This window comes from Hyla sarda, chromosome 4, assembly GCF_029499605.1.
Source record: "Hyla sarda isolate aHylSar1 chromosome 4, aHylSar1.hap1, whole genome shotgun sequence".
Lineage (NCBI taxonomy): Eukaryota > Metazoa > Chordata > Amphibia > Anura > Hylidae > Hyla > Hyla sarda.
In genome coordinates, this window is record NC_079192.1 from 122,333,334 (window position 1) to 122,355,588 (window position 22,255).

Here is a 22,255-nt window from a genome sequence, read left to right on the forward strand (position 1 = left end):
TAAAAAAGTTTTTTCCTGGAATACCCCTTTAACATAGAGCCGTCTATGTAGAAAACATGTTAACCTTGAGTGTTACATTTCACACTGTTTTTACTGACATGTTTATAGAATTTGGGGGGGGGGAATGATCTAAAGGGGCTTTGTTGCACTTTATTATTACATTCATTGAATGGTTCACCATTGTTCAATTGAAGATTTTACTATTTGTAATAAAAGGTGCACTGTAAGTTGAGCAGAGAGGCTAGTCATTTATGGGTTCTCCAGGCATGACAGAGATAGTTCAAGTATTGCACGCAACCAGGCTGAGAATGTCATGTCTTGTAATCCTCTAATGCTAGAATATAATGGAATTTTATGATGGAATTTTAGTAGGGGAGAGCCAAACAGGTAACATATGTGATACACTGCTTAGGAGCAGGACAAGGAATGAAATAGCTAGACAGGTCTGATGTACTTGTCTGCCGTGTCTTTCAACATTCCTTAAAGAAACACTTTATTTTCTGCCCAGCAGTAAGGTGTTCTGCTTACTCAGGCAGACTGGTCTTTCTAACTGTGCAATGTTATTTTCCCATTTGGACACAGTTCTGGTGCCACTTAACACCCACGTGGGGGCGCCTCTGACTTTTCTCAATCTACTTTGGTTAGATTGGAACTTACTGTCTTCTGTGTATTTCTATGAGAGGACATAAAGTCTTCCAGAAGGGATAGTTACCCCTCTGTAGATAGCCTCTCTCATTGCACAGTGTTATTTCCCCCATTTGGACACTGTTCTGGTCCCAAAAAACACCCACATGACGGCGCCTCTGACTTTTCTCAGTCTACAGCTAATTGGTTAGATCTGAAGTTACTGTCTTCTATGTATCTCTATGAGAGGACAGAAACTCTCCCAGAAGTTACCCCTCTGTTAGGGGTTCTGTTTAAAGGCCTTTTTATGGGTAAAAAATTGATTTAAAGGGAAGCTACCTTTAATAGGCGGCAATATGTTCTTTTTCTCTTGGAAAAGAGCTTTTCTTTTTCCCATGGAGCATGGCATGGCTTGTAAAACTCCATATTCCAGTATGCCAGTCTCCTCGGGGAGACACACTACCCCCTTGGGACAACTTATTTTATCAATTACAAATATTTAGGTAACTCCTCCATAGGATGTTTTTCTTCAACATCAACCGACAACATCTATAATCCTTCTTTGTAAAAACAGATGCAATAAAATGGGTTCTGTGACATTCTTACCTTATCAACCATACTATGGTGTTATCCAAACTACTCACTAGAGGATACATCTTGTCATACAAACATGTCATCACGTTATATTTTGGTATATTTTGGGTCAAAAATATGTATTAAATTTAAAGGGATTATCCAAAATTACTAAAAATTGGTTTCCTTTTCCCCAGAAATAGCAGCACTCTTGTCCATAGGCTGTATCTGTATTGCAACCCAGCCCTTTCCACTTGGATAGGCATGAGGTGTAATATCAGGCCAAGTTCAAGGACGAGAGCAGTGCTATTTCTGGAGAAAGAAAAGACCTTTTGGCTATTGTAGTCAGTGTATCCATATATTTTTCTCAGACACAAGTTGAAATGACATCTATAGGGAACTAACTTGTCAGCTCACTTGTTTGCACAGTGATGCATCTTACTGGAATTTGGTGAAGTTAATGCCGAGCTAGTTAATATTAGACCATCTGTTGTTATTGGAGCTACAAGGGGATTCTGTTAGCTAAATTACAAGTATGTTTCGCCAATTCAGAGGTGAGAAGATTTCTGTAGAAGAAATTTGTTGTTGGTTTTTTTTTGTAACTAGTGGAAATTTCCTTTTCATTCTTTAGGACACGCTAAGTATCTCCATATTGGAGAAGAGATGGATGGGGTTGATATGAGGGCAGAAGTTGGCCTTCTCAGTAGGAATATTGTAATTTATGGAGAAATGGAAAAAGGTTGTTACAACAACACTGCATGTAAATTCTTTGACTTCGATACTTTTGGAGGCCATATTAAGGTATGTAATACATATATAATGGGTTGGCCAATCGTATATTCAGAAAATAACATGACATTTTACAATTATGCAATCTTGGTCAAAAAATCATTTTTGAACTTTTGTTAATTTGTAATTGATTCTTCTTGTTTCTTTCAGATTGGTAAAGGCTTCAAGGCAGTTCATTTGGAAGGCATAGAATTAAAACACATGGGACAACAATCGATGGGACATTATCCCATTCATTTCCATACAGTTGGTGATGTAGATGAAAAAGGAGGCTATTACCCTCCCACTTATGTGAAGGATATCTCCATTCATCATACATTTTCTCGTTGTGTTACTGTTCATGGCACCAATGGTTTGCTGGTAGGTATCTAAGTGTATCAGCCATAGCCAAACAAACAGTATAGCTAGAGGCCAGCATGCCCAGTTCACTTAGTGCAGTCTTTATTTTTAACAACATTTTTTAAACTGATTCCAAAGTGATCTCATGGGTTTTCCATATGGCTCATGAAGATATCCCCTTCACAACTGATCCCACCAAGTGCCTCTATATACCAGACAGAATTATGTTTGACACTTACCTTAAGAATGATCTGTTATACCAGTTAAAATCTTGGTATAAATGTACCAGACGTCGGGCATCAGACATCGAAACTGTACATTAATCCATTTCAGTTGCATGCATTAAAAATATAGAATAGGATTGCCTTCTAAATGGTTTAATTGTAGTGCCTCTGCCTATAGTTTGGGATTCTTCACTATTGTTTAGTAGTAAGTTACACATGTGGTGTTGTGTGTGTGTGTGTGTGTGTGTGTGTGTGTGTGTATATATATATATATATATATATATATATATATATATATTTATTGCTGTTCTTCTTGCCCAGGTTAAGGACGTTGTGGGTTATGACATTCTTGGTCATTGTTTTTTCACGGAAGATGGCCCTGAGGAACGCAACACGTTTGACCACTGCCTGGGTTTTCTGATCAAAGCTGGGACTTTACTGCCTTCTGACAGGGATAATAAAATGTGCAAGACTATAACTGAAGGTTCCTATCCGGGATATATAGCAAAACCCAGGCAGGATTGCAAGTAAGTCTGCATGCGATGCAGCAAATGTTAATATTAATTATATTTATTATTGTATTGCCTAGTCTTATCCAATATTTAAAAGGTCACAGTAATTTTTACAAACTTTGTAAGAAGCTTTGTGTTATATTTTGGCAAGAAAAGTGTTTCTTTCTCCTCTTATCGCCCCCCCCCCCCCCATATACACATACACACACACACACAGACACACTAAACATTAATTTGCTCTAAAAAAAAAAAAACTGCTCAGTTTCGTCCTGTGTTTTTAAGATGGAATAGTGTCTCACTGAAAGATCATATTACTTGCTGCCAATACAAGTCTGTGGACAGGGTAGTGTGTGGAGGGAGATGGGAAGGGGAGTTAGTTCATAGAGTGAAGGCAGAAAGAGAGTGACAGAAAGACTACACAATAGCTTACTGTAGTCACAGCTTAGACTGATCACTACTGCTCTATAAGTTCCTCTATACTGCTGCTTTTTTTGGTGTGTAAAGAGACATAGAAGAGCAGAATGATAATAATAATATTTATATAGCGGCAACAGATTCTGAGCGTACAAATATAGACAAGTATCAGACATTATATACAATATTACACACAAATATTTATACATTTAGAGGGAAGACTCTGCTTGTGAGAGCTTTCAAATCATGACGAGTGGGGTTAAACAAAAGGTCCTTAATTGATACAATGGTCCAGCCTTGTTTTTTAAATGTGTATATCGTTTTGTTTTTTTGTGCCATTTTGTACACCAGTCTGAAGACAAAGTTCACCACCAAATGTTTTTTTCAGTATGCTGTATACTTATTTTCCACTTGTTTTTTTCTGTTTTGCCTTCAGTGCTGTTTCCACCTTCTGGATCGCCAATCCCAATAACAACCTCATCAACTGCTCAGCAGCTGGCTCAGAAGTAAGTATATCTTTAAGTCTCTTAGCCTAGCTTAGTCATAGAACAGAAGCAAAGTCCGACATAAATTAGCGGTCCATCTGGAATAGTTTATATGTTACCTTATATCTGGAATCCACTAGAAGCTCCCGCTGAGTGTGGCTCACTAAAGCATGCTACGTAATTAGAGGCTCTATTAACCTTACTAATTCTCACCTTGATGTTCTGGCCAGGACCGCCTTTCTTTATGACCATTGAGAAGATATAAACTGTTTACATAGCTCTAAGAGACATAAAACATGAAATATCCCGAGCACCATAATCCCACACATTCTTCGTATAAAATCCCCTCCGCTGGAGAATCAAAGCGGAAAGTATTTTAATGTTTTATTATAGATTGAATACAATAATATAATTTTGTTAAAAGTAGAAGTAATAATGATATATTTTATAATGTGTGACTAAAAGCATTATGATTTTGTTTCCAGGAAACTGGTTTTTGGTTCATATTTCATCATGTACCTACCGGGCCTTCTGAGGGAATGTATGCACCAGGAAAGTCTGAACACACTCCCTTAGGAAAATTCCACAATAATCGGGCACACTCCAACTACAGGGTGAGTCTGACATAGCGGTACACATATATATCACACATAATGATTCTCACACTATTTAAGAGCATCATTTTACAGAAATAGGTCCAATCTCTTGTTAGCCAAAATGGTGCAGAAATATTGTGCAATTCAGCTTATAGCAGTGGTTTTAAAAATACAATGGACTCATAGGAGGTACAGAGTATTCCCCTCATAGTTGTCAGTCAGCTTTATTCTTTCGGCGCCACTATTGGACAAAATGCACAATATTGCCTAGTAGGAGAAAGGACCTGTCTGTGTAATATGCTGCTGTTATAAATAGCATAGTAACAGATCAGCTTTAAATCAAGTACATTTCAGGAAATGTATTGCTAGATTGTACCAATAATAAAAAAAAATTTTTATTCCCTATATTATAATTCTTTAAACAGAAAGCAACAACACAATGAAACAATAGATTAATATAACAATCAGGTGTAATTTTCATACATTTTAAATATAATACAATAAATGGAAGTGCATATTTTCATATGGTTATAAATATTAGCGCAACTCTCACATCTGGTGATTTTTTTCTTTTTTACTTTACATCTGTTTTTACCTACTTTTAGTGATTCTAATAATATCACTTGAAAGGAAATCTAGCGTACAACCTAATGTGCTCTCAGTCACCTAGGGTAATATAATAACTGCTGGGCCATCTTCAAGTGACCCATGACCCTAAGCTGGATTTCAACTATATAATATGTACATTTTTTGCTTTCTGGAGGAAATTTGATATACAGTATATGATCCAGAGTGTATAGACATTAATTATCTTAAGTTCCTACTATAGTTAGTTGAATTTCATAACGCATATGCAATGTCTATGGTGGCCTGCACACTACAAGGTATCTACAGACTCATTTCTCAAGTCCAGCTGCTTGGTTTACAAAAAGTCTTGTGTATCATTGGGATTTCTCACATCTCCCATTTCTATATTCAGGCTGGAATGATCATTGACAATGGTGTCAAAACAACGGAAGCCACTGACAAGGATAAGAGACCGATTCTTACACTTGTTGGAGCACGGTAAGTGCATGTGTTGTAACTTAACTATATTCAGGAGCTTTTAATACAAAGATCTTGCTAACAAGAATGTTGTGTAGACAGGATCAACAAAGATAGAATGCATAGCTATCGCTATACATATTGCATGCTCAGAAGAAACTGGCATATAGGCAGAATATATCAATTTAATTAAAGAGGACCTGTGGCCAACCCCAAAAAAATGGGATTGTTTTATCATTAAAGGGGTACTCCGCCCCTAGACATCTTATCCCCTATCCAAAGAATATGGGATAAAATGTCTGATCGCGGGGATCCCACAGCTTGGACCCCCACGATCTCTGTGCAGCACCCGGCGTTTGTTTAGAATGATGGGTGGGAACGGCGGGGGTCGTGACTCACAGCCAAGCCCCTTGTGATGTCACACCACGCCCCCCTCAATGCAAGTCTATGGGAAAGGGCGTATCGGCCACCTTGCCCCCTCCCATAGACTTGCATTGAGGGGCGTGGCTTGACGTCAAGAGGGGTGTGGCTGTGACGTGGCGGCCGCCCGCACCCAGTGTTCGAAACAAAATGTTCCGAATGCTGGGGCAGTGGACCCCCCCTTTAAATAGCTTAAAATGCCCTGATTCTACAGTTTTATTAAACTCTCTTTTGTTACCAAGATATGAGAGTTTATATTTGTTTGACAATTCAGGGAATCAGTCAGATGGGCTTGAACTTAATTTTAATAAAAGGAGTGATCAGGGGGTGTGAATTAGGCTTATATGAACATCAATGTACCCCCTCACACTTCCTGACTGTATAATCCCGCTCCCACCTGGTCACTGCCATTATTAAAATTAAGTTCACGCCCATCTGACTGATTTCCTAAACTTTGAGACACACCATAAACACTCATATCTGAGGAATGGGAGGGCTTATCAATAAGCTGTAAAAGGGTGTGTGTTTGATGACAGTAAGATCTCAAAAATGTTTTGCATTGGCCACAAGTCCCTTTTTAAGCTAAAATTTGAACATTAAAATGTACCTGTCGCTAACTAAAACTTTTTATATAATGTAGATAATACCATTATATGTATATTTGTAATATACATTAATTAAAAAATGTGTATATTTTTGGGTGAAAAAATGCTGTCCCTGCAATTATTGCCTGTGTGTCTTTATGAGGAATCCAAATACAGGAAGTGAGGGCAGAACAAGCAGGGATCTGTGCAGGCTCCTGGCTTGTCAATCATCCTCATGTGTGAGCCCATAGCATGTCACAGAGCCTCAGTGTACAGAGCCCTGCTTGTCTTCAGTGTACAAAGCCCTGCTTGTCCTCAGTGTACAGAGCCATGCTTGTCCTCGATGTACAGAGCCCTGCTTGTCCTCAGTGTACAGAGCCCTGCTTGTCCTCAGTGTACAGAGCCCTGCTTGTCCTCGATGTACAGAGCCCTGCTTGTCCTCAGTGCACAGAGGCCTGCTTGCCTTCAGTGTACAGTGCCCTGCTTGTCCTCAGTGCACAGAGACCTGCCTGTCTTCAGAGTACAGAGCCCTGCTTTTCCTCAGTGTACAGAGCCCTGCTTTTCCTGAGTGCACAGAGCCCTGCTTGTCCTCAGTGCACAGAGCCCTGTTTGTCCTCAGTGTACAGAGCCCTGCTTGTCCTCAGTGTACAGAGCCCTGCTTGTCCTCAGTGTACAGAGCCCTGCTTGTCCTCAGTGTACAGAGCCCTGCTTGTCCTCAGTGTACAGAGCCCTGCTTGTCCTCAGTGTACAGAGCCCTGCTTGTCCTCAGTGTACAGAGCCCTGCTTGTCCTCAGTGTACAGAGCCCTGCTTGTCCTCAGTGTACAGAGCCCTGCTTGTCCTCAGTGTATAGATCCCTGCTTGTCCTCAGTGTATAGATCCCTGCTTGTCCTCAGTGTACAGAGCCCTGCTTGTCCTCAGTGTACAGAGCCCCGCTTGTCCTCAGTGTACAGAGTCCTGCTTGTCCTCAGTGTACAGAGTCCTGCTTGTCCTCAGTGTACAGAGTCCTGCTTGTCCTCAGTGTACAGAGTCCTGCTTGTCCTCAGTGTACAGAGCCCTGCTTGCCCTCAGTGTACAGAGCCCTGCTTGCCCTCAGTGTACAGAGCCCTGCTTGTCCTCAGTGTATAGAGCCCTGCTTGTCCTCAGTGCACAGAGCCCTGCTTGTTCTCAGTGTACAGAGCCCTGCTTGTCCTCAGTGTGCAGAGCCCTGCTTGCCCTCAGTGTACAGAGCCCTGCTTGTCCTCAGTGCACAGAGCCATGCTTGTCCTCAGTGTACAGAGTCCTGCTTGTCCTCAGTGCACAGAGACCTGCTTGTCTTAAGTGTACAGTGCCCTGCTTGTCTTAAGTGTACAGTGCCCTGCTTGTCCTCAGTGCACAGAGACCTGCTTGTCCTCAGTGTACAGAGCCCTGCTTGTCCTCAGTGTACAGAGTCCCGCTTGTCCTCAGTGCACAGAGTCCCGCTTGTCCTCAGTGTACAGAGCCCTGCTTGTCCTCAGTATACAGAGCCCTGCTTGTCCTCAGTGTACAGAGCCCTGCTTGTCCTCAGTGTACAGAGCCCTGCTTGTCCTCAGTGCACAGAGACCTGCTTGTCTTCAGTGTACAGTGCCCTGCTTGTCCTCAGTGCACAGAGACCTGCCTGTCCTCAGTGTACAGAGCCCTTCTTGTCCTCAGTGTACAGAGACCTGCTTTTCCTCAGTGTACAGAGTCCCGCTTGTCCTCAGTGCACAGAGTCCCGCTTGTCCTCAGTGCACAGAGCCCCGCTTGTCCTCAGTGTACAGAGCCCCGCTTGTCCTCAGTGTACAGAGGCCTGCTTGTCCTCAGTGTACAGAGACCTGCTTGTCTTCAGTGTACAGAGCCCTGCTTGTCTTCAGTGTACAGAGCCCTGCTTGTCCTCAGTGCACAGAGCCCTGCTTGTCTTCAGAGCACAGAGCCCTGCTTGTCTTCAGAGCACAGAGCCCTGCTTGTCTTCAGAGCACAGAGCCCTGCTGGTCCTCAGTGTACAGAGCCCTGCTTGTCCTCAGTGTACAGAGCCCTTCTTGTCCTCAGTGTACAGAGCCCTGCTTATCCACCCACACTTCCTGTATTTGGTCTCCTCACAGAGACACACAGCAATAGCTGCAGAGACAAAACTATACACATTATTTAACCAATGTATATTACAAATATACATATAATGGTATTATCTACATTATCTAAAAAGTTTTTGTTAATGACAGGCACACTTTAAATACTTTTAAATTAACTATAATTTATATTTGCTCCCACTTTATTGTTATGTTTTGTCTAAATATGTGCCTCACAGAAATCAAGGGAGTGCTATAGGGGGCCACAGTACAGCCTTTTGTAATCCAATTCTTGCACGATATCATTATTCTAAGTCTGGCTTCTTGCTTTGCAATAAAACAATAAAGTGTGTTATTAGAATGCCTGCCCAGCACACTTGTTAATATCTCCAGGCCCTAAAGTCTGTTTTTTGTATCTTCTACTCTCCAACAGGTATGGGCCGCATCAGGATGCTGATCCTTTCAAGCCAAGAGTACCTGCAATAATCCAACATTTTATTGCTTACAAGAACCAGGACCATGGAGCTTGGCTGCGGGGAGGGGATGTTTGGCTGGACGGCTGCCAGTAAGTTGAGAATTTTTACAGCCTGTGATGGGAAGCCTCTTGTTTATAGTAAGAATATGTCAGATAAGCTGCTAGAATAACTATTGGCAGATGGTACTTTTAATAAAACGAAGAATGCGATATAGACCAGAAGTAGAAAACGAATGTTAGATCACATTTTATTGTGTCATTTACGTTTAACCCATTATCCTTAATACATTACTTTTATCTATACTGTAAAACAGCGAATGCTTTCTGTGTAGGTGTTTGTTCTTTTTATGAATGGTAAAACAGGATTCAAGTGGTCTTTACCAATGAATCACTGACCATGACATTAAAGATGTGCCAAATGTTCTGAAGTAAGAACGTTCGGCTTAGAGGGGTACTCGGGTGGAAAAAAACTGGTACCAGGGAGTTATACAGATTTGTATAATACTTCTGTATACAAATCGTATTCACTTCCAGTACTTACTGCTGTATAACACAGAGAAAGGTGTGTAGTTCTTTCCAGTCTGACCACAGTGCTCTCTGCTGACACCTTTGTCCGTGTCAGGAATTTTCCAGAGCAGGAGAGATTTGCTATGGGTAGTTCCTGACATGGACAGAGGTGGCAGCAGAGAGCACTGTGGTCAGACTGGAAGGAACTTTCTCTGTAGTATAAAGCAGCTGATAAGTACTGGAAGGATTAAAATAATAATAAAAAAAAGTAATCATGGCTTTGTCCAACCTGAAGCACAGGCATCGACAAAGTCCAGTAAGTGAGGGTGGGCTAGCACTGCTCTGTCTGATAGGACAGGAGAGAGCACACAGGAGTCCTATCAGACAGGAGAGAGCACAGAGGAGTCCTATCAGACAGGAGAGAGCACAGAGGAGTCCTATCAGACAGGAGAGAGCACAGAGGAGTGCTATCAGACAGAAGAAAGCACAGAGGAGTACAACTATCAGACAGGAGAGAGCACAGAGGAGTGCTATCAGACAGGAGAGAACACAGAGTAGTGCTATCAGACAGGAGAGAGCACAGAGGAGTGCTATCAGACAGGATAGAGCACAGAGGAGTCCTATCAGACAGGAGAGAGCACAAAGGAGTCCTATCAGATAGGAGAGAGCACAGAGGAGTCCTATCAGACAGGAGAGAGCACAGAGGAGTACTACTATCAGACAGGAGAGAGCACCGAGGAGTACTATCAGACAGGAGAGAGCACAGAGGAGTACTACTATCAGACGGGAGAGAGCACAGAGGAGTGCTATCAGACAGGAGAGAGCACAGAGGAGTCCTATCAGACAGGAGAGAGCACAGAGGAGTCCTATCAGACAGGAGAGAGCACAGAGGAGTCCTATCAGACAGGAGAGAGCACAGAGGAGTCCTATCAGACAGGAGAGAGCACAGAGGAGTCCTATCAGACAGGAGGGAGCACAGAGGAGTACTATCCGACAGGAGAGAGCACAGGGGAGTCCTATCAGACAGAAGAAAGCACAGAGGAGTGCTATCAGACAGGAGAGAGCACAGAGGGGTGCTATCAGACAGGAGAGAGCACAGAGGAGTGCTATCAGACAGGAGAGAGCACAAAGGAGTCCTATCAGACAGGAGACAGCACCGATCAGTCCTATCAGACAGGAGAGAGCACAGAGGAGTGCTTTCAGACAGGAGAGAGCACAGAGGAGTCATATCAGACTGGAGAGAGCACTGAGGAGTACTAGCCCACCCTCACTTACATGCCTGTGCTTCAGCTTGGACAAAGCCATGATTTTTATAAATAGGAAATAACATTTTCTTCTGAAGTATATTAGAAAGGTTAATGTTTTGCTAAGATGTACAACATATAAAAAGTTATTGATGATGCTTGACAAAGGCTATTGCTGCCGAAACATTGCAGTTTATTTGGGAATAAAGATTTCCAGCTTTTTTCACAATCCAAGACCTGACTGGTGCGGTGATTTTTGGACTTGCTATTAAGTTATTGTATAGACAGTGACAGTGCCCATTTAACACTTATGTCAAAGGAAGTTAAAAGAAAAGTTAAAGGGATTTTCTGCCTTGGATCTTCTACCTATTTGTTAGAAATAATATGCTGGTCGCAGGGTGTCCCACTGGTGGAACCCCCCCAGAAATCAGCAGTAGTATGTTGGGGAATGTTACCAGCAGAGCTGGGAAAGCGAGGAATCAAGAGTCCGGACCAGAGCACCAGCACTGGAGCGGGCGAGTTCTATATCGTGTAGTTTATTATTTTATATCCCTAGCAGGCAGCGATCTTGTTTTTAATGAAATCGGAGAACCTCTAATGTTTTCATCAAACTACTGTATATCTTTTGCTTCCGTGATGTGAGAAATGTGACAGGATCTACTCCCTTTCCCTCTGGAATGTTTTTACATATTTTAAATCTACATATTTCAGCACAATGTTATGACTAAAGAGATAGAAGTCTTACACCACCCAGTCTTTTTCTGTCCAGAATATGTATTCATATGGAGAGCTGATGAAGGATGGGTGTTCATGAATCATTATACTAAAAAGTGGTGATATATAACTTATAAATTACTTAGAAATTACTGTAGAGTTAGTGTAAAGGATCTGGCAGCTCTTCCATCCTAATTCCCAGTAACATTCCTATGTCTTACATTCCTATGTAAGTAAAAGAGAATATATCCATTATGCTATTCTGTTGTGGGATTTTAGCAATATTGCTCCACAAGTTAATGTTATAGCTGACAGGCAGTAAAGTATAACATTATAGCAGTCGTTTTGCCTATGTATTAACTTATTTTCTTTTTTTTAGGTTTTCTGACAATGGAATTGGTTTAACCTTGGCCAGGTAGTTATATTATTGAAAACTTAATAGAAACACCCCTTTCTTTCATTTTATGTAAACAAGGTTTATTTAGTGTATAATAGTTATGCAACTTTCTAATATCCTCTGGCCCTCATTTATTGACTTCTTTCCGAAAGGTTGTTTTGGGGGTTTTTTGGTGCAAGATGTTTGCAACCAATCCGTGCCAGGGCTAAGCCAGCGTGCGACATAATGCATAAAAAAAAACCACAAAACCAACCAAAATTAAACAAAACCCAACAAAGGGGGTGTGAAAAAAAATTGTATAAAAAATCTACATATTTATTAAGGTGTCCTACTCAAAAACCTTAATAAATATGTTGGGAAAATTGCTAACCACAAAATAGATAGCCGCACAAGCAGCATCGCCAAGCGGCTGCTTGAGTGATTGATCTGGCAACACTGAGGGCAGTGCAGTATCTCTAGTAATGGCGTTATACAGTAATAGAAAAGTAATACATAGTAATAGAAAAGTAATAGAAAAGTAATACAGTAATAGAAAAAGATAGCTATTTTTTTCCAAAAACAGCACCACACTTGTCCTCAGGTTGTTTGTGGTATAACAACTTGGCTCCAATCATTTTAATGGAGCACAGTCTAAGAACAGGTGTGGTGCTGTTTTTTTAAGACATGTTCAAGTTGGCTCTAAAACAAATGTGAACAGAGAAAGTTGCTAAACATATACTGTATATTGCAATGATTTAGCTGCATGCACATAAAACCTAGAAATCCTTTAAAATATTTCTCAGATGCCAAATTCTTTCTCTTCCTAATGGAATATGTTGTTTTTCTAGTGGAGGGACTTTTCCAGATGATGATGGATCCAAGCAAGAAATTAAAAACAGCATATTTGTGGGTGAAAGTAACAATGTGGGGACAGAAATGGCTGACAACGTTGTCTGGGGGCCTGGGGGACTTGATCACAGTGGAAGAACACTACCAAGAGGAGTGTAAGTCTGAATATTTACTTTTCTCTTTCTGTAATATTGTGTAGTTCAGAACTGAAATAACATGTGTTCCCTTTTCCACCTTCAGGAATTTTCCAATCCGTGGCTTACAGATCTATGATGGACCAATCAATGTAGAGAACTGTACTTTTCGCAAATATGTCTCCCTGGATGGACGCCACACCAGTGCAATTGGATTCCGCCTAAATAACTCCTGGCAAAGCTGCCCATACAACAATGTGACCAAAGTTACATTTGAAGATGTGCCGGTGAGTTCTTATGAAAAAATACGGTCAGGGGTATCCAGCAGGCAGTCATGAAGCTGTGTATCAGAAGTTTCCCTGTACATCACTTAGCTTCATAGACTATTATGTTTATTTGTATAGCATTCCGTGTATTACAATACAGCTGTAATTAAGGAGTGCTCCACTGACCAACATTAAAGAGGTACTCCGGGGAACTAAATCCATAGTCCATACTTTCCCTCTCACCAACCTATGCATTTGTCTAAATATCATTCATTATCTATATACAACAGTTTTCCTCTTTCAGCTGTCACTTACATGCAGGAAGTGTGAGAAAAATTCATTTTTTAGATCCATGTTGTCTCCTCAGTGAGAGCAGCCCCTCCCATCAAGACAACATCACCTGATCTATGTCTGATTTCTGATTGGGCTAGAGCTCTGGCTGTACAGCCTCCCCCTCCCCTTCCTGTGTGAGGCGCTTGTGAGAGAAAACATTTTTAGTGACAACTGAGCACATAGCTGCAGTTTTTCTCTTGAATATGCTGCCATTCAGAACACACAAATATTTATAGCAGGAGGAGGTATAGAAGAAAAGACTTGTACAGTGGCCCAGATTTATCAAACTGTGAAAAAGTGGAGAGATTTCCCCATATGCAGCCAATCACAGCTCGGCTTTCACTTTACCTCAGCTTGTTAGCTGGTTGCTGTGGGAAAATCCCTCCACTTTTTCTCTCACACAGTTTGATAAATCTCCCCCAGTGTGTGTGTGTGTGTGTGTGTATGTGTATATAGGTGTGTGTGTGTGTTGTGTGTGTGTGTGTGTGTGTGTGTGTGTGATCTGCAGTGTCTGCACACAGATAGTGAAAGTAGTTGGCTGGCAGCCATTACACAGAGCTGAATTCTGGGAGTTGTAGTCTATGCTGCAGAAGGGAAAAAAAAGTATTTAGGAGACATCAGGGGCCAAAGGAACTGCCAAAATCACATGAATAACTACAGGGGACACAGAACAGGTATTGTGTTGGCTTTGGGGCATTTTTATTTTTCTTAACTTCCCCGGAGTACCCCTTTAAGTTCCGAACGCTGTGTGCATGCTGCAGCGGTCGGCCATGCCCCCTTGTGCCGTCAGGCCTCGCCCCCTCAATGCAAGTCTATGGGAGTGGGCGTGATGGACATTTGACTTGCATTGAGAGGGTGTGGCCGACCCCCGCAGTGCACACACAGCGTTTGGAATCAAATGTTCCGAATGCTGGCCAGTGGAGTACCCCTTTAATGCCCCCATTTAGTATGGGGAAGGACACTATGGAACCAATTAACTCTTAGCGCCATACGTACCCATGAGCCAACATTTTCCAATGCCAGACCTTAGGGATTTTGCTGTAACCAATGCCCAACTGTTATTTTTTTGCAGCCCAACTTTTTTACTTCTGAAGCAATCTGTCACATTTGTGACTGATCATTCCAGGAAAAGATCCGTAATTATCTGATAGACAAGTATTGCAGCCAGATACTCAGGCCAAGTCTGAATGATATTATTGATATTCTGTCTGATGACATGCCAAGAAGTCATACACTGCCACTGAATTCCATCTTTTACTATATTTATATAAACTATTTATCACAAGGACAAAACCAAAATGATTGCTCGATACTTATCAGCCAAAGTTTGCAGATCAGCCTCAGCGCAGTGCATTTATCCTGTTAGCATGCTACATACACTATAGCCATACAGAGCAAAATACCTGCAGCTGCAATAGTTACATGGACTAAATGCCGAGAGAATTCTTATCGTTCAATGTTATGGCACTACAACATGCCATACCTGTATAACCAATGGGAATCTCATTTTTTGCATCTCCACCCACCTGAAGATTAAAAGTACAGTATATAGGTCTTTTGGCCTGCTGTCTTCCCACCAGCTGCTGTGCATGGAGCTGTGTTGTAGTTGCCTACACATTGGATTGCCATGAACTTTGCTAGGTGCACAAAGGACCCTTATTTTAAAGATTGATGGGGGTCTGAGCTGTCTAACCTAAATTCGTTCTCTCAAATGACATTTAGGCTGAAAAGATACTGCAATTTTGTGAATAAAAAAAGCGTACTTGCCATTGGGCCAAAACACTGCAGACAGATATATATACACAGTTTTTAGGCTCAGTAGCAGTTTTTTAGAAACGATCCATGCTTTGGGTCTGGTTGTTTTGTTTTTTTCAAGAAAAAGTATTGTTTTTCTTCACATAGACTTCTGTAAGTTAAAAAAAATTTCAGAGAAAAACCATGGAGTGATTTTCCCAAGCAACCAATCACGGCTCAGTTTTCATTTTACCTTAAAGGGGTACTCCTGTGTTCCAGTGTTCTGAACACTTTGTTCAGAACACTTGGAGCCGGAGGCCGTGATCGAGACATCACGGCCACGCCTCCTTGTGATGTCAGGCCATGCCCCCTCCATTCATGTCTATGGGAGGGGGCGTGACGTGGCATCACGAGAGGGTGTAGCCGTGACATCACAACCACTGCCGCAGGAACAAGGTGTTTGTTTAGACTGCCGGGTGCTGCGGGAAATAGCGGGGGGGGGGCCCCAGCAGTGGGACCCCCGCGTTCAGACAGGGGAATAAAATGTCTAGCAGTGGATTACCCCTTTAAGATATAAAACATGAGCTGTGATTGGTTGCTTGGGAAAATCACTCAGTTTCTGTCTCAGACAGATTGATAAATCAGGGCCCATGTGTGTTGGTGTTTTTCTCCCAATTCTTTAATAGAAGTCACATAATAGATTCACATGATAAAAGAATCACTAGACTTGTAATGAGAAAAACGCAGAGGATAAAACACCAAATAAAAAAGGCCTATATTTATACACACTATTTATTTTAAAAAATGCCTAAAAAACTGGAACAAAGTTGTCTGTTCATAGCCTTAGTTAGAAGTGCATTTCCATTCTACACAGTAATATATCAACTATGATCAAAACCTAATGTTGAAGTATTGTAAACTGATAGAGCACAGGGCTTAATCCCCAGCAATAAGATAGATATAAACCTTTAAATGATTTCCAGTTATCGGTGCCATGGCGCTGTTATTGTGCCTCCTACACACGAGGCTATATGCAATAATGGATAATAGTAGATGGTTCCAAATATAAAAATAAGCAGCAAGCACTTGTTTGTGATTCATGCCGATTATTGCAGGTCCATTATCTGTATAAATCACTGATGTCGCCAGTGTCAGGTTATCTTTATAAAGACATATTTATGAAGTAAAGTGGAATATAGATCACAGATAGGTCATCTCTAGGAAGATTGTGTTCCTTCATACATCGCTTCTAGTATACTGGGTAATAATGTTTCCTGAAATTTGGGATGACCTGCATGTCTAGATCAGTGATCAGAAATGCCTGAAAGAGAATCTGTCATCACAATGCATTTAGTCTATGTTTTTATACATGTCATAATAATGACATAATGCTGGGCGATATGACCAAATGTGTGTATCACGGTATTTTTGTAACTTTTGGCGGTTCCACGGTATATAACGGTATTTGCTCCTCCTCCTTCCCCCCCTCCCCCCCCAAATTAATTATCAGCCCAGCGCTGCCCCCATCAGGGTAAATACTCACATGTCACCCGCAAGCACTGCCCTCCTCTTCCTGTTTGTTGCGGCCGCCGGCAATGGACACTCCATACTGTTCGGTATCCCTATGCCCGGGCTGCAAAAGGCAAACAAAATAAACTAACGCATGTTCCTATGTCGGCCTTACGCTGGTGACGGGAACGTCGGACAGCCGTCAGCCTATCACCGGCCGCAGCGATGTTCCGCCTCAGCCGGTGATAGGCTGAGAAGCTCTGGCCAGCTTCTTACATGACAGTGGGCTCAGCCTATCACTGGCCAAGGCGGAACATTGCTGCGGCCGGTGATAGGCTGACGGCTGTCCGACGTTCCCGTCCCCAGGAAGCAGATGAGGCCGGGAGGTGAGTTAAAGTTTATTTTGTTTATTTTTTGCAGCCCGGGCATAGGGATACCGAACAGTATAGAGCCGTTGGCTGTCCAGGCATGCTGAGAGTTGTAGTTTTGCAACATCTGGAGGTCCGCAGGTTAAAGACCACTGGTATAGAGTGTCAGCACCGGCGGAAAACAGGAGGAAGAGGAGGGCAGCACTTGCGGGTGACATGTCAGTATTTACCCCGATGGGGACAGTGCAGCGCTGGGCTGATAATTAATTGGGGGGGTGCATAACAGCACTCGCGGGTCACATATGATTAGTTCCCCGATGTGGGGACAGCGCAGCGCTGGGTTGATTCATTCATTCCAGAGGGGGAGGGGTCAAACCGGTATTGCGGTATGGGTTAAAATTCATATCATGCAGCACAAAAATTTCGGTATTCGGTATGAACTGGTATACCGCCCAGCTCTATAATGACGTCATAAATATATTTTGCACTGTGTGCATTTTTTTCTTATAACGTATACTGACAGCTGATTGGTCTGCCACGTGACCACATATTACCTGGTAAGTAACAGTAAACATGATTGGTTAAAATCCTATCTAAAGCAGGACTATTCAGCAAGAGTGTATGGGGGCCTCCCAACTCTGAACTGCATGTACATTTCCTAATCAGTTCTAAAAGTATATGTGACTGTCTCTTTCTTGTCTTCTAAGTCATGTGGATATTTAGTAATTTGACTATTGATACACAATGCACTCGCTGTCATTTCAGATGTCCTCACGAGTTTTCTTTGGAGAGCCTGGGCCATGGTTCAACCAAATGAACATGGATGGAGATAAGACCACGGTTTTTCATGATATAGATGGCTCAGTGTCAGAATATCCAGGAGCATTTTTGGTAAAAGAAGACAACTGGTTATTAAGACATCCAGATTGTTTAGATGTTCCAGACTGGAAGGGGGCAATCTGCAGTGGAAATTATGCACAGGTACATTCCACAACAAGTGAAAATATACTATGATGATAATTCAGTCTTACTGGTGCTTGGGATCAATATGAACATTCCTTTTTAGGGTAGATAGTCTTATGTTTTAGCATTTTTTTTGGCCTTGCCCTGGATTACTAGTGGGAGACAAAGTTCTGAAGTTTACACCTTCTCTTTATTCAATTCCTTTCCCATCCCTTGGTTTGAAGTTGATGCACATGTATAATTTTAACTGCACTAAAACTAGGGATAACCATTTAGCACAGAAAAAAAAGAATCTGTTCCAATAAGCTTTAACTTATAAACCATAAATGGACAAAGTGGTCAGGTTTTATGCCATACCATGCCTTTCTAGCATGAGCATAGAAAATGATACCCTATAAATATAACTTTGTGCATAGTACTAGGTTGTAGAGGATGGCAGTATCCCCTTATAGAAGCTTCAGCCTTTTTTTAAGTTATCCAGTCAGTGCTTTGTGAATACTAACGTCTTTCTCACTCTCCATGTAGATCTATATCCAAGCACGCAGACCAGCTGATGCACAGATGACAATCATTAAAGATGAGTACCCAGAGCATCCATTGCACTTAGTGGGAGCACTTGGAAAAAGCAATCATTATCAGCAATACCAGCCGGTCATCACTCTGCAAAAAGGCTACACCGTGCATTGGGATAAGACCGCCCCTGAGGAGCTGACTCTTTGGCTTATTAACTTCCAAAAGTAGGTCATACCTGTATGTGTGTTATCCTTACTGTGGTTACAGCACTTCATCATCTAAAATGACCGAGAAGGAATATGCATGGCCCCATCTGTTTAATGGTACCATAAGTACCTAGAAGGGCAAACAGAGTTCATGAATAACAAACCATGGTTTAAGTAGCATGAACATTTCCCTCATGCCATATTATGACTGTTTTACTAAAGTTACTGTCCTCCGGAGAACGTTAGTCTCTAAATAAGAGTCCTTTGCCAGCAAGCCATTAATCATTACCGAGGTGAACATTTTCACATTTCGGATACAATTTATAAAACTGAAAAAATAAAACATCTAACCTGAAATGCTCTTTATGGTGTTATTATTTGTATTCCCGCCACTATAAAATGGTTTCCTTGGATTAATTGAAGTGTTTTTCTAGAGTTCCGTGCAATAGGCTTTCAAGCCAGGAAAAAATAGCCATCTCGAAACGTAATATTTTTCTTGGCCACTTGATTCCTTAGGAAATTTGATGTCAAGTTCTTATTACTTGTGGTAACTCATGATTCTCCTATTTTAGGAATGACTGGATTCAAGTAGGATTTTGTTATCCTAAAGGGACAACATTTTCCATCCTCTCAGACATTCACATTCGGCTCGCAAAGCAAACATTCAAGACAGGAACCTTTATATCCACATTACAGATGGACAAAGTGCACCTAGCATACCCTGGCAGGGGGTATTATTACTGGGATGAGGAGTCAGGGTATGTGATCTTTTTTTTTTTTTTTTTCAAACAAATGAAAGAAAGTTGCAAGATTTGCAAAGCAAAATAGGTAAAGGACTACACTCTTGGTGGCATCCATCACCCATAGGTTCCAACATTCTTTTTACTTGATGCCTTAGTATGTAATTGCAGAATTTACATCCCTTATCCTTATACACTGAAATAACCCTTTAATGTTTAAATAAAAAATTTGACAAATTATAATTTTTATGATCTAATTCCAATGTTCACCAACAAGTTATCATTGGACAATTAAATGGGCACTGTCCGATACAAAAACTTTGTATATGTTGTACATCTTGGCAAAACGTTAACCTTTCTAATATACTTCATAAGAAAATGTTGTCCATGCCTGTGCTTCAGCTTGGACAAAGCCATGATTTCTGTAAAAAGGAAATTATTTTTTCTTATGAAGTATATCAGAAAGGTGAATATTTTGCAAATATGTACAACATATAAAAAGTTTTTGAACCTGACAGTGCCCATATAAGTATAAAGTGACTGCCTGCCAGACGTTTTACAAATTTTATTTTGCATAATAAAAACCTGTTCATTGATAAAAACCTGTTCATATATGGAAGATTTGTGTATATTACATTCTGCATTGAAAATGTTTTTTGTCTAATATACAGTATAAATATATATATATGATCTTTCATATTTTATATGTTTACTATTTTATTCTAGGCTGCTGTTTATAATGCTGAAAGCTCAGAACGAAAAAGAGAAACTCGCCTTTTGCTCAGTAAAAGGTTGTGAGAGAGTGAAAATCAAAGCCAACATCCCAAAGGGTTCTGGTGTCAGCAACTGCCAGGCTTCAGCCTACCCCAAATATGCACAAATACCCATTGTGGACATGCCTCTGCCAAAGAAGCTGAACGGGAATGATCTGGTAAATCACCATGGTTAAGTTTTATGAGAGGCGGGGTGCAATCTTATATGGGCTCTGTGCTTTGTGGTGATGTACTATGATATTGTGTGAGGAGAATATTGGGAAATCATAAAAGTTAAGCTTTGTTTACATGGAAAAACCTTAAAGGGGTACTCCGCTGCTCAGCGTTTGGAACAAACTGTTCCGACTGATGGAGCTGATGCCGGGAGCTTGTGACGTCATAGCCCCGCCCCTCATGATGTCACACCCCCGCCCGGGCGGGGCATAAGGTCATGAGGGGCGGGGCTATGACGTCACAAGCTCCCGGTGCCGGCTCCAGCATTCAGAACAGTTTGTTGCAAACACTGAGCAGCAGAGTACCCCTTTAATAATGTTGTGATATAGGAAAACTGAGGCTCTGATTCTGATTCTGAAGCAAATTTTAAGAATATGTTAGAGAATTACATAAATGACTATCCCTTGAGATGGAATGATCAGAAATTCTCTCTATAAAACCAGGGCTTGCCAATAAATGGCTCCCTCTACTATTGTCAATCAAATATTGCATTACCAACTATATAGTGGATTAAAGGGGTTTGTGAGATCAGAAAAAATAAAAGGCGCCAATCTTGTCCATACATTGTGTCTGGTATTACAACACAGCCCCATTCACTTAGTCTCATACATTCCTGGGCTTGTGCACATGGTTACAATTTCCTATAGGATAATTCCTCAGCACAATATCTGTGTGGTAGATGGGCATGACTGGACCTTTCCTTCATTTGCTAATAAATGCACCCACAGTATAAAAACTGGGCACATACTGGTGGCATTGAAGTGTAAAGGTTGTAGACTTTATCTCACATAGACTTGCATTGAGGGGTGGGGCGTGACGTCACATGGGGGCTGAGTCGTGACATCACTATACTCCGCCCCTGTGGTCGGGAGACATAAGACTTGGAGCCTCCAGCGCTTCCTGCAGTGCTAACAGGTGTGTGCTGCATGCTAGATTGTGGGGGTCCCCAGCGGAGGGACCCCCGCGATCAGACATCTTATCCCCTATCCTTTGGATAGGGGATAAGATGTCTTAGTGCCAGAGTACCCCTTTAAAGGGGTATTCCACTTACAAAGGATCTTCTGGCATAACATTAACCCAAATCAGAAAATAATATTGTTGAAGGCTTTTTAACCTAAGACTCCAGTGACCCAGGTGCAGATATTAGGCGGCTTTTTGTGTTATATTATGCTTAACTGTATATCTTTTCCAGAAGAAGACAAAGGATCACTTACTAGAGATTAAAGTGAAGTCCTACAACACCAGATACTACCAACTGAAAGATGACTTTGCATACATCGAGGTAAGGAGCCACATGACTATTTCTATAAACTGGAAAGTCTTTTAACCTTTTCTATTCACTTTGGATTTTTCGGACATTACTGCAATATTCTTTTTACAGGTAATAGAACAGTCTGTTCTTGAATGTACTTAGCAAAGCCACATCATGGAGATGATTGATTTACGATGTAGATGGAGATAGAAAAGACATAAAAATACATTGCACCCACAGAATGCAATGAAAATGTATTCAGCATAAGACATTGTGGTGGCAGCTTCTTTACCATAGCTGGCCATACCCTTAGGACAGTCTGCAGTGTGCCTGTGGCACATTCACCATGGTTTGCCTTGTCAGTATTTTAGTAATACACTGCTCATGTCTACATTTCATGTGCTTGTCTCTAAGTAATTAC

General features: G+C 41.4%; 1 protein-coding gene across 4 annotated transcripts in view; it reads left to right on the forward strand.

Moving 5' to 3' along the window:
* CEMIP (cell migration inducing hyaluronidase 1) overlaps positions 1-22,255 on the forward strand; it is a 130,609-nt gene that overhangs the window by 103,210 nt on the left and 5,144 nt on the right. For 3 of the 4 annotated variants that reach the window (XM_056571970.1, XM_056571972.1, XM_056571971.1), the window contains exons 12-26: positions 1,829-1,998; positions 2,137-2,346; positions 2,871-3,076; positions 3,912-3,981; positions 4,446-4,574; positions 5,536-5,621; positions 9,099-9,230; positions 11,985-12,020; positions 12,830-12,985; positions 13,071-13,251; positions 17,940-18,155; positions 18,663-18,874; positions 19,429-19,614; positions 20,323-20,527; positions 21,775-21,864. In XM_056571970.1, coding sequence (XP_056427945.1) covers positions 1,829-1,998; positions 2,137-2,346; positions 2,871-3,076; positions 3,912-3,981; positions 4,446-4,574; positions 5,536-5,621; positions 9,099-9,230; positions 11,985-12,020; positions 12,830-12,985; positions 13,071-13,251; positions 17,940-18,155; positions 18,663-18,874; positions 19,429-19,614; positions 20,323-20,527; positions 21,775-21,864 — 2,285 coding nt within the window. The remainder of the gene's footprint in view (positions 1-1,828; positions 1,999-2,136; positions 2,347-2,870; positions 3,077-3,911; positions 3,982-4,445; positions 4,575-5,535; positions 5,622-9,098; positions 9,231-11,984; positions 12,021-12,829; positions 12,986-13,070; positions 13,252-17,939; positions 18,156-18,662; positions 18,875-19,428; positions 19,615-20,322; positions 20,528-21,774; positions 21,865-22,255) is intronic. The other variant, XM_056571973.1, reaches the window with a different exon arrangement.